This window comes from Cygnus olor, chromosome 17, assembly GCF_009769625.2.
Source record: "Cygnus olor isolate bCygOlo1 chromosome 17, bCygOlo1.pri.v2, whole genome shotgun sequence".
In the NCBI taxonomy this organism is placed as follows: Eukaryota; Metazoa; Chordata; class Aves; order Anseriformes; family Anatidae; genus Cygnus; species Cygnus olor.
Genome location: NC_049185.1, coordinates 2,167,436 through 2,184,910, shown reverse-complemented (window position 1 = coordinate 2,184,910; position 17,475 = coordinate 2,167,436). Strand labels below are relative to the sequence as shown.

Here is a 17,475-nt window from a genome sequence, read left to right as displayed (position 1 = left end):
CCTCTCTACTCCACTGCATTCTTCAAGTCTCCATTTTACTACAGGTGCATTGTAGTTCCAGAAAAGACACGAGTACAGACACTATTTTGGAACACATACATTTTTAATGATTTACCATATAGCATAGACAATTTGAACAGCTTGACAACCAGGGAGGGAAAATGCAGTTTCTGTCCCAGTGAATGGACAATGGTCACAATGCATTTCTGATCACATCCTGTTTCTCTGAAAGGGAAAGGGGCCAGGAATGCCTACTAACATTCCCTGAATTAGGTTGGTTCTTATGATTTCTCACAATTACTGCTTCAAGCAGTGGTATCACCAGCTAAAGAATTAATAAATTGGAAAAGAATGAAAGAAGAAGCCATCAGTATCTTGATCTTAGTGCAACAACATGAAGTGCTGGCGTACTTCTCAGTAGGAAAGATAGTACCAACCTGATGGTCCTTCCTGAGAAAGTCAGTTATAAAATGCTGGAACAGGGGCAAAGATTCTGTTTAACACTGAAAAGAGAAGTGAGTAACCTCTGCTACCTTCTCAAGACAGTATTGCACACCGGGCCTTCACACTGCACCATGTCTGCTGCAGCAAGTTGCCATAGGATGGCAGCAAACGGGAGACAGATTTCCAGCTGGATAAACTGCTAACACTAAAGCTTTTGCAGAAACAGGATTTTCAAGAGAATCTGCTGATGGGAATCATTATCTCACTTGATGACTTTTGGGAAAGAACAATAAAAACCAATGCAAGTGTATTTTATCAGATGGCTGATAACACTTGTTTATATCACATCTAATTTTAACTAGACGCACATGAGAATATCCTGCAACAGCATTGTACGGATATCTTTTGCCACTGTGCTTGTTTTTTCTTAATAAAGCCTCTGTAGATTGTTTTATTTCAGTCAGGGAACAGGAAGTATCAGTTTAAACAAGCATACATAAAGTCAAAATCAGAAGTGCCCTAGCTGGACGGAGATGGCTAGGGCAAAAACAAGGGAAATGAGGCTCTGCATAGAAAAGAACAGCCCAGTTTTGTCTAGCATTTGGGCTTCACATAGCAACATGCGGAGAGAGCACAAATTTAGTCAACATCTTACAGGTTTTCTACCTGTATTGAGCAGCCTTACTTAGGAGGGAAACAAACTGAGATTTTAGAGTTATAGGAAACTGGGAGAACCAACCCTGCTCTACTGCCATTCTGATCAGGCTGAAATTTCAGAATAGCAAGTATGTCAAACAGCAAGTCAAAATACCCTGATGGTTTAACTGAACTCATGCAACACAGTTGTCCTCAGAGGGCTTGCGCCACGTTCTGACATTCTACCATAATTACTTTGTGTACAAGGGCATCATTAAACTGGGATCCTAGAACAACTCCACCCTTTTGCCTCCTGCACAACCAGGAGTGAAGTATAATTGAATTACCAAGGCCTGAACAAGTTCAAGCAACTAAATTTTCAGTGCTTCCTGTGAGAAAGTGGACTAGCAGAGAGCTGTTTACAAGGCTAAGACTCCTCTTCGAGGAAACCTTTGCAGAGTACTAAGGAAAGCACTTACAGACAAACGTCCCATCCTGGGCAGATCCCTGCTCTTCTCTCATGCTATGGGACTTTGACAGAGTAACAACTCCATTGGAGTTCTGAATGCTTTAAATTCACTAAGAGGAACATAAGCTCTATAGCAATGAATCCCAATAAAAATCCTTTTGACTAAGGAGGAAAAACACCAACCCATTTTAGTCAGGATGTAAAATATCCTTTCTACCTGATAGAAAGAAACAAGGACTGAAAGGCATCAACAACTAGCTATGCAAAGCATCAATACTTTCAGCTAGTAATCCGTATAAATTGAATAAATAATTCATAATTACCTATGTAGCATACACCATGCATATCAGAAAAGTACTCCAGAGAAAGAAGCACAACAGGCATGCTTTACCCTCTAAAAGCAAGAATCCTCTCATTATTACTGTCATTCTGGAAAGTCTCTGGACTGCAGAGACAACTCAACCTACAGGTACAGCTGCGAAGCTACATTAGATTTTTTTCTTATGATATTTCATAGATCCACTCCATGCATCCTAAAACACTAGCTGTTGTAAGAATTACTCAAAGAATGCCCTTCCAGTGCTCTAAAGCAGGTGCATAACATCAACTGAAAAAAGCAAGATTCAAGTCCACAGAACTTAAGTCCCTTGCTTACACTGTACACCTCCTGGGTTTGCCGCCAGAAACATCATAAACTATTTACACCGAGGCTCTTGTAAAGCAACAGCTGTTGTCTTGCTTTTGGATCCCAGTCTCCAGTTCCTTCCCCTTGTTGTTTAGATCACGCAGCTTTCAAACAGGCAGCAGCTCTGGGGGATATTCGCCATAGCAGTATTTTGCAATTGGATCTCTATAGGTGTTTTCATGCTGCACACTCTGTTGGGAAGAGGAGGAGAAACCTTAACAATACACACGTATTGAAACAACACAACCCTTCGCTGAGGGTCAAAACCCAGAGCGTTCGTGTGTATGCAAAAAAGCTCCCAAACTCTTCTGGAGTCAAACAACACTGCAGTCCCAACATATATGAACACAGCTGCTAAGTTACTGCATTTTCATGTTGAACCATAACCAGAAATTCATTTCCTGAAGACTACCCAAGTTAAGTGAGATCATATTCGGCATACCAAAAAGTTATCTATGCTTAGGAAATTGAATAGGGCAGAGCTAGGTTCTTTTCAGTTGTGGCCAGTGGCAGGACAAGAGGCAACGGGTAGAAACTGAAACACAAGAGGTTCCCTCTGAACATCAGTAAACACTTCTTTACTGTACAGACGACTGAGCAATGGAACAGGTTGCCCAGAGAGGCTACGGAGTTTGCCTCCTTGTAGGTATTCAGAAGCCATCCAGTCATGGTCCTGGGTAACTGGCTATAGGTGGCCCTGCTTGAGCAGGGTGTTGCACCAGATGACCTCCAGAAGGTCCCTTCCAGCCTCAGCCGTTCTGTGATACCATAAAGTGTCCTAAACAAGCAAGGCATGAAATTGCTCCTGAAAATTTGTGCTCGATCCTGAAAAAGTGCTCGATTTTGGTAAATAAAACTAGAGATCAGATACTGTGGGTAAAAATAGCTTTGGAGACATTTGGAACTACAGCCTTTATTTGCAACTCATCCCTTTAGATATATTAAGTAATCAAGCTGCGTGACGTCTCCGTCTGCATTTTCTAAGAGGTCCAATGCTCACTTAGACCAAAACTTCTGGTAAAAATCACCGCGTCTGTAATGGGTAACAGAAGTTCACCTCTTCTTAAAAAGCAAAAAAATATTACAACACACCTTTTGTTTGAGTGGCTATGCAGATAGCTGCAGATGGTAAAGCTAAAAACAAAACAGCAGGTAAATAGCATCTCTGAAGCTACTAGAAACAAGTCACATTGGTCTCATCCTTATGAGATCTTCACCAGTCATTAAACTTAGCGGGTCTTCTCAGTTTAGCAACTCCTTTCTAAAGACACGCTAACCGACTCATCCTGCTGTAAATGTATGCTCTGGTCTTCACTTACTGTTGTTACTATTTCACCTTACAAATCAGAAAATTGCCCTCAGATGAGCTCTCAGCTATAGCTTCAGAGTTTGAGAAAGTGCCCATACGCATGCAAGCAGAACAGACCAACTATGCTTAGAACCAAGCGCACTTTTCCTTTTTCGAGCCCTGGACATGTACTAGTGGCTTACCTGTGATGAAGTCCTACATTTCGCCAGACACAACTCAAAACGATCTTCAACTGCCATGAAGAGGTTTTGGAAAGCAATAGCTGCCCGGTTCAAGAAACGCTCCAGAAGATGTTGCTAAAATAGCAGAAAAACAACAAAATAAGACTTTAATTCAACAAAGAGTAATCAAAACCCACCTTAATCTACACAGCTCAAATTTCAGAGGAATAGCAAGTAACTCCCCTTGGATGTTTTAAGAAGCACTGAAAGGTCAACATCATGAAACTCCAGTAGTAAGAGAATCTAGAGGAGCCTTACACTGTGCTTGGCTAACAGAATACACAAAGTACTAACCACACAACTGATACTGTCTGGAACAGCTTTTCTACAATCGCTTCCCTTCAGCGATTGTAATTCCACTGAAGCTGAAATACTCTGCAGAGTTCCCAGTACTTCCTCCTCGCAAAAGTGGGAAGAATGGATTTTTTTTAAAAAAGCTTTTATTTATAGCTTGCCACATGTTCCTTGCAGGCTTTTCTCATCCTTCCAAGACAAGGAATTGTCTCCTCTAAGGAAAGAGCTCCTGACAAACAAGCGTTTTTAGCCACAAAGGAACCCGACCAACTGAGAACACCTGAAAAGCCAAAGAAAGTCTGTGCACCTTGTTGGGCTGCAGGCAACAGGAAACACAGTACTCATACACACTACAGCAGCCGTTGGGAAGGCAGCTATCACAGCTGTACAGCTTTGTGCTGGGCACGTTGACGTTACAACAGCCATTGACCAGTAAGTCCTTCCTCTCACAGATGTAGCCTGAAAAACAAAAACAACAGTAAGAACTGTGAAGACTTCATACATTTTTATATTCCTTTATGCATTCCATAGAAATGCTATAGGAAGAAACAGATTACTTGACAGTTTTATCATTTAGTTTGTGATCGTCCTCAATTTAACTGAAGTCGTAAGTAGCAATTCTTCGACATGGCACGTGGACATAGAGCTGAGTTTTACAGCAGCCTGGTGTTATCTGCACAACTGTTATGCATCTACATTAGTATAGCATATATAGCATCATTCTTTAAATGCCTAATATTCTAGTTCTTATTTCTTTTTAGTATAGTTTATTGTTACGACTGGAAGGGGAAAGGACAAGCGTGGTGATTGTACTGGAAAAAGACTTTGACATGTTCTTTTAACTAGCCTGTTACCTGGATAACTCTTTACAGTTCACTATGACGAAGAGACTGATTAATCCACACAGAGGAGCTGTAATACTCACTGTTTATAGGAACCCTTAATAGTGTATAACCAGAGTGTATTTCCTTATAGAAGTTGTACTACCACAGAGTTAGACTGTGGAAGATATCACTGATCTTAGAGACCTTGGTGAATCATCAGTGAGTGTTAACTCAGGCAGTGCTCAATTTTAATATTTACATAAGTCACAAAAGATATAACGATTTTTCCTACAGCCTTTCATTTCTGGTTAAGAACAGCCCAGTGCTTGAGCAACAAGAAGCACTTGCAAGAAGCACTTGTGGCAGGAAAGGTTCCACACACTGAAAACACGTAGTTAACTTGAGAACCTGCAGCAGAGAGATCCTTGGGTATCCAAGGGTCAGATGAGCTTGTTAGCTGTGACTGAGCACTAATTATACCAATCCTGACTTGCGTTCATGCAAGGCCAGTCAGGTCTCCCTAACACACCTGCCAGCAGGAACACACTGCAGGGAGATACAAACAGCTCTGCAAGCAACCACACTAAGTTCAGCAGGACTCAAGGTTTAGGTGCGGTGTAAAGGCACCTGGGGTTTGCTGAATCTGAGGTGGTCCTGCAAACAGTACAGCCATGCTCGCAAGGTACTGTGCGTCAGCTGGACCCAAGCCTGCTGTGCACAAAATCAGATCAGCAGTGTCTGCAGCCACAGCAAAACTAACACAGTCTGACCATAGCAATGCCAACAGCTGTGGTTCTACAGTAACAAAGCAGTAATAAGGAGCAGTTGTTGCTTGGAAGCCCCATCAGCAGAGAGGCAAGAGCATTCAGCACCGCAATACGCAGAACCAGTTCTTGGTGTTAAGCATACCCAGTTCATCTGTGATGAGAAGCTTCCCCTGAACAGAATTCCTGCACTGGTTGCTCAGATGGCTGCTGTTCCCTGAGCTGAACTGGTCCTTCCACAGGATGGGCTGCTCGTGCTCTTGCACTTGGAGGAGGTTGCGATCTCTCACCGTCCTTTCTTCCTGCAAGGAAAGGCAGCAATGCAACCAAACGCACACGTTCCTTAAAAATACCCAACAGTTTTAAATTCCACGGCGCAGGAAACTCAAATGTCAATGGAGCACGCAACATACTACTTGCTTTCTTTTGCTACACGCAGCGTAAGAACAACATAACCCAATAAAATGAGGGGATGCAAGCTCACCACAGGCTCAGCTTTCACAGCTGGACTCAGTCGCTGTAGCTACCGAAGGGGCACATAGCGTATTAAATAGTTGTAGATGCACACGTTTCTTTGCAGAGTGCTTTGCTAGGGGAATTACAGCTTACAAAACAAGAGCACAGCAGATCAAGTCCCTGCAAGATTTTCTTCCAGGCCAGGTTCCAAAACACCGCTGTTGTTAACCACTGCACTTGGTTAAACCCCGAGCTTTTCAAAGCTCCCCTCTTAGCAATCCCCCCCGTACTTTTAGGGCAGCGCTGCAGGGGCTCTCCGATCGCTCCGGGGGGGCTCTGTCCCGCACCCCCTCCAGCAGGACGCGGCCGGGGAGGGAAGCACTGACCTGCTTGAAGGTGCTGCTGAGGAAATAAACGAGGGAGAGCCCGAAGACGACGCCGAGCACCCAGCGCTTCCGCAGCAGCCGCCGCCACAGCAGCGCCCCGCAGGGCACCATGGCGCTCAGCCGCCCGCCGCCCGCGGGCCGCGGCAGCACCGGGCCGGGCCCCGCATCCCCGCCTGCGGCTCGGGGAAGGAGGGGGGGAAGGACGGGAGCGGGGAGGGCGGCGGGGATGGCGGAGCCCCCCGGTGAGGCCCAGCCGCTTCCGCCGGCGGAGAGGCGGAAGCCGCGGCCGGGCGTGCGCTGAGGGGGCGCGGCCGCAGCGCCAGGGCGGCCCCGGGGCCGCTCGGCAGGGAGCGGGCAGCGGCCTGCGGGGCCCGGAGCTCAGCCCCCGGTTCCTACCTCCTCAGCTCCCGGTACCTGCTTCCTCGATCCCCGGCCCAGCTGGGAGGTAAAGGCCTGGCCTGTGGATACGTGTGTATGCATACAGCTGTATTTATAGGCATACATCTGTAGGTATTATATACTATAGCGTTTGTACTGGTTTAATCTCTCTATATACATGCTTTTCCATGTATATTAATTTATTTCTTACATGCACGTCACAAAGGCTGATCGCAGCCCAGCAGGTGCCCGGGGAATGGCGGTGCACTGATCCCCGAGGAGAGCGGCCGCGTTGGGTGGCGAGCCTTCAGGGACTGCAGCACCGAGGTGCTGCTCCTCGCTGCCTTTCCCGAGGAGACAGAAAGGTGAAACTCTCTGTGCTGTGGTGAAAATGATTCTGTGTGTGTGCTTCTTACAGGTGCGCCTGTTTGAGCGCTGTGATCCAGGTGGTTTACGCTCAGCTGGCTGGGAGGCCCTGTGATGAGTTTGCAAGTTGGACCGTGTCTGGAGTAACTGAAGGATTCGGTGTGGAAGGTGTTCGCACCCTCTTGAGCTGACCTGTCTCCCACTGTGGCACCTTACACCTCTGGTTAAACCTGTTGTTCAGGTACTGTCAAAGTGTCCAACTGGTGAAAGATGAAAACCCCTAATCTGGAGAAAATGTAATCATTCGGTACTGAAGCTGAGTGCCTTTTGGAACAATGTCCCCTTAAATTGTATCTGACCTTAAATTTGTGGGACTTCTGGATGTAATACAGAAGTTTACATCTTATGAAGTCCCATGTCTTTAGTACTTAACATTAACGTCACAGTCCCTTTAATAGCTGATGACAAAAGAACAAGTCTTTCCCCACATAGTTGTGTGACATTTTAAAAGCTGTTTTCACCCCATATTGCAGTCTAGTAGACTTCTAATGGTTTGGAAGGGAGTGAAGGATTTTCCAAGTTTCAAAGTTATCTCTGCACCGACTTCAGCTCAGCTTGTAGCCTGGGAAGGCTGGCAGATTTCTTTATAAGCAGTGACGCCAGCGTTGTTCATAGGTAGGACAGCTTCGCCTGCATGGGTGAAGGCATGGAGCCTTGACCGTTTAATCATATCTTAATTATTGTTTTGGTTAAAAGAGGGATAAAATTATATACTCAGTCAACAGAGATACTGTCAGGTCAGAATTAGATAACACCGCAGGGAAAATGTAAAAGCTCCCTGGAGAACTGTGTGTTGTCAATACAAAGGCAGCCCTAAGAAAAAAAACTGGGAGAGAAGTCTCATATATATTTTTTATTTTATGAAACTTACAAATACTTGTAAAACAAAATTTGGCCCTGAAAACACAATCTAAATTGAAACATATATCTAGAGATTAAAAAATAGTTTGAAGTTACAAGATCAAAATTCTTATTTAGGAGAGTGTTGGTAACTTATGGTATCCGAAAACTTTGGTGAGAATTAGAGTTCTGGTACTCTTGGTGGCTACCTGTATCTTCTCCATAAAATGTGTTAAAAGTTACGTTCTTCCTGCCATATGTGATTGTCCCAAATTTTTATTTGCTTGTGTGTATTTTATTTACATGTCTATATTTATATTAACTGTCAAAGGGATGTCTAAAGTTGGTGTCTCATATTAAAAGCTTGACATTTTCTATCACCTACGACTCAAATCCTGTGTTGTCCCAGTTCAGCCCACTTGATGAGGGTCTTGGAAGATCGGATGGTGCAAGCCAAGCGTCTTTCTCTTTTTTGTAAACATTAACATTTCTTGTCATCCTTTTAAAAGTTCAATACAGTTTAGCTGTGTGATTTATGGATACAGGGCTGCACAGTTATTTATGTATACATATACTCATATATACACGAATTACATGGATTCATGCCATATAAAATGCTATAAATAATGTTATCGCTTTTGATATCCGGAAGTATTTGAAGTCTTTTACATTTTTATTCAGTAGCTATTTTAGTCTAAAGCTGAGTAGGATCAGATTTATGTATTTAAACGATCTCTTTCTAAATCTTCTATGATGTGCCTGTAGGAATGTGCACAAATCACTTGCAAAAATTGCCCGTGCCTCAGGTTTTATATAAGTGAGATACCCTTACACTGTGTAAGACCGTTTGTCAGGTACTGTGTGCTATGCCTTGATGGTTTTCTGTTCTTTTTTGCTTTTGAATGATCTTGATTTTTAAAAATGTAATGTGTTTGAGGTTGGTGCCCTAAAATTAGCCACTTGAAAGCAGAGATTTAAATAACTAAATAAAGAATTTCTCTCCTTGTCCTAGTAAAAGGTCCTGAAGTTAATACAACTTCAAAGCTTTTTTATTTCCTGTTCCAGACCTTACTTTATTTTTGCTGACAGTTCCAGAATGAATGGGACAAGAACACGTGGTCTTTTGCACATGTGGACATCATTTGTGGCCATTGTGCAGAGTTTGCTAATGGCAATCTGTGGTTTAAAAGGAAGGGGATGCCTGTTTAGAAAAATATTGTCATGCCTTGATTGTATTTTTTTCAATAAAAATGTTTATACATTCTTTTTTTTCCTTCAGTTTAGCTCTTTATTGCCCTGGAAGTTTCTTCAGAAGAGGAGGAATGCATTTCATTTGCAGAGAGCATATGTTGATTCATGTGTCACATCTAGAGCTACTCTGTCAGATGTCCTGAAGTTCCTGTCGGAGACCATGCCATCATACCTGTGTACTCTACTTGTGACTGCAACATGCTGCAGAAGGGGATCTGACTCATGCCTGCCCTGCTCGGAGAGCTGTTTGTGAGCGCTCCTGTTTGCCATTTGGAAGTTGCTTCTTCACAAGTGTACTACATAACAATTGCAAGCTTCTCTTCCAGAGAAGCCAGTGACTTACTCCAGCCATGTCACTAGCTGAAGGGGTTTCACAGCCCTCTGACTCTGTGGACCTTTGTTAGTCACACTGAGAACTGGTGACCTACAACGTTAATGTTGAGCGTGTTGTGTTTTAAGGTTTTGAGGAAAATGCAGAGACGGCATAGCAGCAACACTGACAACGCTCCTCCTGAAAGGTAAGTCTTTTTCCTTCCTTTTTCCTATGTTTTCCTCTCCAGGTGGCAAAGTTCTGATTTAAGCATATGGTGTGGTTCATGGTAAGTTTTAGAAGACAAAAGCTCAGGAGTGAGAAAAACATAGACTTCCTCATCTTGTGCATGTAAGGCTTTCTGCTTGGGTTTAGGGACAGATTTACTTTTCTCCTTCATGTCAGTTATTGACTGCTGCCAACAACAGTGTTACAGGTTTGATGATCCAGTATGGCACATATGGGGACAGCTGGCTTAGTAAAGGCAGGATGTTTTAGAGCTCTAAGAGCTCTAGAAGAGCAATCCATGGCACAGTCCTGCGGGGATATTGAGCGCTATCAGTCTGAAAGGGTCAATCGGTATGAACAGAGCCTGTATATACTTCTGTTACACAGTATTTTATAGAGATTTAGGATGATTCGTTACATCATCCTAGAATCTGTATCTAGCTTTGCGTATGTGAATAGTTAGAAGCAGAATACTGCTAATTCATTTCTGTAATTATAACATCAGCAAGGGAGGCTTGCCACTCTTGTTGTTCTGGTACTAAATACTCCCTTGTGCTTTCCCAGAGTTAGTGCTTGACTTTTTTTCTTTCTATTTTTTTTCTTCTAAAGAAGAAACTAATCTAATTACTGAGACAAAGATGGAACTAACAAATTTCATTGCTCTGGCTCAGCTGAGATTGTAAGTGAAAGATCTGGATCATAAGCAGTCACTTAGTATTTCTTAGTGGTTTTACAGGTAGAGGGGAAGCTTGATGTCGTGACCACTTTTACCACAGCGCCATTCTTAATTTGAGGGCAAAAGAAAAGCATCTTCAACTTGTTCTGTGTGATGCCACCCAAGCCTCAGTGCAGTCTATGGGTTTTTATCAGCAGGCAAGTCTGGGCCTTGAGAAGCACATCAGATGTATTTTGCACCTCTCATATGTAATGTAGAGCTTCTTGAGACTACAAACTTGTAAGACACTTTGGGATCTGTTTGAACAGTTAAAAATATTCAGGGTACGTATCTGTTACTGAGTGCAAAAGATGCACAGGGTAATATCGACTGGTCTTTATAAATACTTTTTTTAACAGAGTAGATACATGCCAGTAACATGACTGAAGGTTTTCTAACTGTAGAACGAAATTCTTTTGCCACTGACGCTGTGGTCTTCACTTTGGTTGACTTCAGCAGACTCAGAATTTCATCTGTGTATATTTGTTTTTAAATATGTGCTTGATAAATTCCTTCCTGCTGAAAGCATAGTCGTGTATCCTGGTAGTATTGTTGCAAACAATACTTTTGTGTTTGTCTGTAACACTGAGTTCCACCCAATGTGTTTGTTATGTTCCCAGACGTAAGTACAGATCTGTCACATTATGTCCCTGTCTTGTGTATACATCCCTGAGTTGTAATGTTAGGTGTAAAATTCAAAATCTGTTGATGAATATTTTGAACCAAGGAAAGGTGTGCCAAGTCTTGTTGACTTGATTCCTTGCTGGAGCCTGTGGAGAGATGCTGGGAATGGGCTGTAGCTATAAAAAGCCTTATTAGGAGTTTACTTAGTAGGAAGGTCGGCCCAGAGAGATTTGAAGCTGTCTCCAGAGTCAGATGAAAGGCAGTGCTCTGTGCCCTGTAAGATGCCTGGGGAGGTTCTTGAGCCCATGGGAGAGGGAGGGTTAAGGGCCCTGTATGTGCCTGCATGTGCTGTCTCAGCTTGTGACCACTGTTTCTAAAGTTAGACATCTCCAAGGCTTAAAACCAAGAGAGACTGGAGCTCTGCAACATGGCTTATTTGCGGGCTATGCCTCTTGCTGCACATTATTTATTCTTTACTATTCGTTTGCAAATTAGAGAGATATTTGCTGCCTGCCAGGCATTTACTCCCTAATGGTTGTTTCTACCTGTTACATACATTGTTGCCTTTCGTCCAGACTTTCCATGTGTTCATTTCAGTACCACAGGACTGAATTCAAGTGAAGAAAGCATATTTTCTTCTGGTATTAGGATGAAGATATTTAAGACTTTCTTTTGGAATCTGGCTGTAATCTATCCAGCAAGCTTAGTAAAGAATCAGTGCCAGACCTAATTCTGCCCAGTGCCCAGTAAACTGACTACCTCCATGCCCATTTTGCTGAGAATATCAAAATAAAACAATTTTTCTGTGATCCGTCAACACATCCTTATTAATATTTGTTGGAACAGGGACACACAGGCAGCTTGCAACGCTTCTCTTCCCCAGCTGACTCTCTCATTTGTGTTATTCATCAGTGGGCAAGTATTGATCATCCCTAAATAGAAGATCTTGGAGGTAGATCACTTCCCTAAGGTAGCCTGATTAATTTGTATGTATATAATGTGTCCTGTCTTGGTTGCACTGTGTAAATTTACATGTTTTTATATATGTTTTCTTTAAATATTGAAATCGTTATTGAAGATGTTGAATTTGATACTAGATGTGTTATATATGTCTCCTCCAAAAGTAAGGGGAGTGTTTGGGAACTCTGATCCTCAGATGAAGGAACTGGTGTATCTTGATCAGTGCTTTAGAAATACTCTGATCTTATTTCAGGAGTCTGGTTACTGGTCTCCATTTCTGCAGCTGTGGCTTTCCAAACAGAGTGAAAAGCATCTGTTATCTGGAGACCTACATATTCTGGCAGTGCATGAAGAACTCTTAAATGATACAGTTGGGAGTGGTCTAAAAGACCAAGAAGTTCTGCGGCACTCATTTAATCACTTTTCTTTAATCTCCTTCCACTGCAGAAACCGGAGCCAAACAGTCAGTTCTGAAACCAGCGTGGATGAAAGTGGAGTTTTTGAAAGTCTAAAGGCTGAAACTTCCTCACCACAACAGCTGTTCTCGGGCCTGGCAGGTATCCCATCGGGTACCATCACAGCCACGCCGTTCCAGTCAGGTTTGGTTCTGGGCTCTTCAGCGGGAGGTGGGGAAGTATTCATTCAGATGCCAACCCCAAGGGAGGAAGGAAGCGGTCGTACGGAAGGAGCCCCGTTTCACCACCGGCAGCAGTCGCATCATTTCCACCATGGCCATCACCGGGGTTCGTCCCTGCTGCACATGGCTGGGGGAGACCGCCACGGGCATGCAGAGGAAGGCAGTGACGAACAGGCTGGGACTCCAGCCCCAGCTCTTTCAGAGTTAAAAGCTGTGATCGGTTGGCTGCAGAAGGGACTTCCCTTCATCTTGATCCTCACAGCTAAAGTTTGTTTCCAGCATAAGCTTGGTAAGCACGTATCCTTTTTGGATTGTAAATGTATTAGAGGGTGGGTAGGAAGCTTTATCATGCTGTGATGCCTGATGCTCTGTGACAGTGTCTAGAGCTAGAGGTATTCTAGCATGAAGGGGACGTATTAAAACGCATGGGATAACTAACCAGCTCCACATCCTTTCACCCGACTTTCAGCACAAGCTGTTTTCATCTGTGTTAGTCCCATCTGTTTCCTATCCTGACAAGTGGGAGATCATTTTTGTACCTTTTCCTAATCTCTCCATGACATTCCTGTAGGGGCTGAGGATGTTACCAAGGCTTCCCACTCAGATCTCCCCCTACAAGAGGCAGAGAACTTACATTAGTGACTAACAAAGGCTTCTGTGTAGCACAGAAGGTCTCATGGGGATGAGACACTTGTACAGCTGGAACAGGGGTAGTTGTGAGAACAAGCCAAACAGCATCAGCTGTTACATCTTACAGTCGAGATCTTCAGAGTTCCTTGAAGAGCATGTCTATCCCAGTTTCTTTCATGGGACTTTCAGACCCTCAGAGGTCAAGTAAAATCCACTCATCTAATCCTTCTCTTACTGTGAAATTTTATGTGTGGCATTCTGAGGATCCTTACTCATTTTGGGAGTAGTATGCTGAGATTGTCACAGGGAAGCCAATAATGCCTAAGTTTATGCTGCCAGTATTCCCCAAAAGAGGCATTGATTCATTTCTGCAACATCTTGCTCTTTAAACCTGGTATCCTATATATATGGTTTTGATAGCGTGCCCTATAATCTAGGATGGGCTGAACTGCTGCTGTAATACTGTCTTCTAGCTGACTTCTGTTTGCACAGTGCAGCCACAGCTTGCAGCACTTCTGTTCTTTTTCAGCACAGAGCCTGCTGTTAGGACAGAGCTTCTGTATTTGGCTGGGCGGCAAGTGCTCACTACAGCAGCTTCATTTCAGTTTAGCTTGTATTTGAATTTTGAGTCCAGACTTCCCAGTTTCGGTTGTTTATTTTAATTCCTAGTGCATCCAGAATATGACCCAGTAATATTTTTCAAAGCTCAAGATGCTTATCAAATGACTTAGGACTGAAGATCCTCCTACCTGGCCTTTTTGTACTCTAACGGTGTCTTTTCCTGCAGGGATTGCTGTGTGCATTGGTATGGCCAGCACGTTCGCATATGCCAACTCAACACTCCGAGAACAGGTTGCTCTGAAGGTGAGTACAGTATCTTACTCTCTTTTGCTTCCAAGCGACATTGCTCTTTGTATACAAAATAATGTCTGTGCTGAAAATTCTTTTGCAATCTAGGGTTGAACAGCACTGTATGTATACACGTCTGTCAGAACAAGAGTACTGTGACAAAATCCTCACTTCCTCTGCCTACTTCTCCCCACTGATGCTCTCCCATAGTTTCCGTTCTGCACTTTTGTGAAAGTATGTCATAATAAAAGCAAGGGAGGAAAAGTTTGGAAGATTGTAATCTGCCTCTGGCACTGCGCTGGCAGCTTCTCTATGCCTCAGTTTCCCATTGTGTATAGCAGAGCTGCTGAAACCAATTTCACTAGTTAATAATGATATTGAATTTATTAACATTTAGATGTTCAGCTGAAGGATTTTGTAAATGTGTTACCTGTTAGTATCTTTAGAATTCTCTCTTGATTATATGTTTAGAATGTAATGAAACCAGATCTTTTCAGGTATCGTGATCTTCTTCAGTGTCATCCAGGTACTTCAACAGCACTAAAAGCACAAAAACAGATCTGCTTTTTTGACAAAATGACATGGGTGGTACGAGCATATAAGTACATATACCAGCAGCAGTAAAATAAATGTGATACAGTGCTAAACGAACAGATGAACTGCACAATCATGTAATAGATTGCTGTTGGCTTTCACTTTTCACCTCTGTCTTTCTAGCAGCATTAATCCTTCTGCTTTAAATCTCAACCTAACATCCCTGGCTGGTGAATAGCTACAAAGAGCTATATTCTTAATAAATCAGCCTGCAAAAAAAATGCTGTTTATTTTTTTTTTCCCTCCCAAGAGTAAAATTTACTCTTCAAAATTACGCTGGACCAAGACCCAGGACAAGATCTTCTGTCTTCCAACTTCCACCTATAATGTTCCTTGTGCTTTGAAAAGTAAAATTCTTGCTTCTTTTGACCTTTAATTATTTATTGAATCAAAAAAGCATGTCCTGGAACCTTCATGTATTCAGATAGCATTCGTATGTGCTGCATATAGTGATGGGTTATGCTATATTCGATTTGGCTAAGCCGTCTACTAAGTGACTATGGATTTATTTGTAAAACACCCATTTCACAAAGTGTCATTCCAGACAGGTGAAAGCTCAGAATTGTAGTACAATATATGGAACTGACTTTTTAACCTGTTAGTCAAGCTGCATTTTAAATATCAGGAGAACTTAGTTGTCCCAGGAAAAATCCCAACTTTGAGCATTGTGCTCTGCAAGCAAGGCTATCATTTTCACCAGTGTAATTCCATTAATTTCTCTGAAATTGCTTTGTTTGAAAAGGTTAGGTGAGTGAGAGCCATTTCTGCTTTTGTTTGTAGTCTTTACCTCACAGCCTATTTGTGAGTCTTAGTCCTGTGTAAATAACTAATTACTGAATGCTTAATTGCGTATTTGTGTCTCCTGGGTTGGTCGTGCATTTTTCAGCAGTTAGAGGCTCAGTGCAACCCTTGAGACTTTGAATTTATCTTCTCTGCTTCTTTTTGTTGCTCAGGAGAAAAGATCAGTATTGGTTGTCTTCTGGATCCTGGCCTTTCTCACCGGAAACACCTTCTACTTGCTTTACACATTCAGCTCCCAGCAGCTGTACAACAGGTGAGCAAAATTTACATTGTACATGATGGAAGCAGGGAGAAAAAGGACTTCAGGTGTCTGCTGTCTTTGTTAGGTTTTTGTAATAGCTTTCATTGGAAGAAAAGAATGTGTGTCGCTTTTACCAGTGGGCTGTGCTCCTGTCAATAAATGACATAACCAGGTCTGAATGGGCCAGCTATGATGATACACTACAGTTTCTGCTTGAAACATGTACACTTGCCACTTTCTCATGTATCAAAGGAGGACAGATACTTTTGTATATTTGGACTTCTAAATTTCCATTTTGACCACTGTGTCTGAACGTAAAGAGCAGATGTTGGAAGCAGATAAGAAATTGATCCACTGTTTTGACTTTTCATGTAATATTTTTTCTTTTCAGTCTATCCAGCTTTTAGTCTGTTACTGGAGATAAACTGGAGATAAAGTAGTAGTATTTTACCTCATTGTACTCAGGCTTGGAGGCATCTGAGTCTGGTGTAATTAAGATAGTCTCCACTTTAAAATGCTGACAGAAGCAGTTCTCTGGTACAGAAAAGTTAGTATCCATGGATATGGCTCAGTACTATCCCTGCTCATTGTAAAGGAAGGATTAAATGACAAATAGGAAGCAAAGATACTTAAGCAAGGGGACCTTAGCAGAATAAATAAGAAGAAACAGAGAAATTATCAAACCTAGCTACTTGAGAAAGTAGTTCTGATACTACTAGTTAAAACCATATCGATTATCTTCCCAATTAAAATTCAGTCCCATTGAAGGCGACTTAGAAATTCAGACTGGAAATGTTTACTGGAAAATATACTGTGCATCATATGCATCAGTTGGGCTGTGACTAGATGGCTCTTGAGTTGTTTTTTTTCTCTCATTTACTTCATTGCTTCTCAGCTTCTTCCCATCAATACTGTCTGTGCAGTGAAAGAGTCAGGGGCCCACAACCCTGCTACCTTTTGGAATTGTCCCTAACAATTTTGGGTTTGATCACTGGAAAGCAGTGCATGTAAATGCTTTCAGGAAAAGGGAGAGATGAGAAGTCTTGTATGTGTGGGTTAGAATGAGAGATGGTGAACTATGGGGTTGTATGCGGTTTGCGGGAGGGAATGGAAGAGAAGAAAGAGGCATGGCAGAAAGGCTTTAGAAAGTTTATTTGCACCACAGGGAAACAGTGTGGCTTTAGCAAGTAGGTTAAGGTTAAATGGATGAATGGCACAGTTTAAAATAAAAGATAGGTCTCCTAAAATAAAAGGGTTTCAGCAATTTTGGGCCATTTTTTTGGGGCCAAATTTTATGCACTGTTTAGGACATAGTTTATTAACTGGGAACAGTCTGGACAATGGCTTCACTGAAAAGTGCCATTCCTGCAAGTGATGTAGTGGTGCATGGTGTGCCATGCTCGGGCTAGTGGATCTGTTGCTTGCTGTGTGGGCACCTGTGCCCATGCACGAGGCAGGCCTGTGAGAAATAGCTGCTTTCATTTTGTTTTTCTCATCTGTTTT

The 17,475-nt window shown here is 42.6% G+C and overlaps 2 protein-coding genes across 6 annotated transcripts in view; one reads left to right on the top strand and one right to left on the bottom strand.

Moving 5' to 3' along the window:
• Positions 1-84: 84 nt before the first annotated feature.
• SPRING1 (SREBF pathway regulator in golgi 1) lies at positions 85-6,798 on the bottom strand. The gene is made up of 5 exons (XM_040577257.1): positions 6,489-6,798; positions 5,792-5,948; positions 4,366-4,517; positions 3,726-3,839; positions 85-2,425 (listed from the first exon to the last, which is right to left on the bottom strand). Exons 1-5 carry the CDS (start codon positions 6,597-6,599, stop codon positions 2,342-2,344), a joined length of 618 nt encoding a protein of 205 aa, XP_040433191.1. The 5' UTR covers positions 6,600-6,798; the 3' UTR covers positions 85-2,341.
• A 15-nt stretch (positions 6,799-6,813) lies between these two features.
• RNFT2 (ring finger protein, transmembrane 2) overlaps positions 6,814-17,475 on the top strand; it is a 31,080-nt gene continuing 20,418 nt past the window's right edge. For 2 of the 5 annotated variants that reach the window (XM_040577256.1, XM_040577251.1), the window contains exons 1-6: positions 6,814-6,933; positions 7,285-7,473; positions 9,417-9,901; positions 12,668-13,146; positions 14,275-14,351; positions 15,884-15,984. In XM_040577256.1, coding sequence (XP_040433190.1) covers positions 9,819-9,901; positions 12,668-13,146; positions 14,275-14,351; positions 15,884-15,984 — 740 coding nt within the window. In that variant the 5' untranslated portion in view covers positions 6,814-6,933; positions 7,285-7,473; positions 9,417-9,818. Of the gene's footprint in view, positions 6,961-6,980; positions 6,999-7,284; positions 7,474-9,411; positions 9,902-12,667; positions 13,147-14,274; positions 14,352-15,883; positions 15,985-17,475 lie in introns of those variants that run through there. The other 3 variants (XM_040577252.1, XM_040577254.1, XM_040577253.1) reach the window with 3 other exon arrangements.

Bases quoted from the DNA above. Each gene is read 5' to 3' on its own strand.
- SPRING1 (XM_040577257.1), bottom strand. From the start codon at position 6,599: ATGGTGCCCTGCGGGGCGCTGCTGTGGCGGCGGCTGCTGCGGAAGCGC. The intron at 5,949-6,488 runs GTCAGTGCTTCC...CTTTCCTTGCAG, and splicing joins TCAGCAGCACCTTCAAGCAG to GAAGAAAGGACGGTGAGAGA. The intron at 4,518-5,791 runs GTATGCTTAACA...TTTGTTTTTCAG, and splicing joins TCTCATCACAGATGAACTGG to GCTACATCTGTGAGAGGAAG.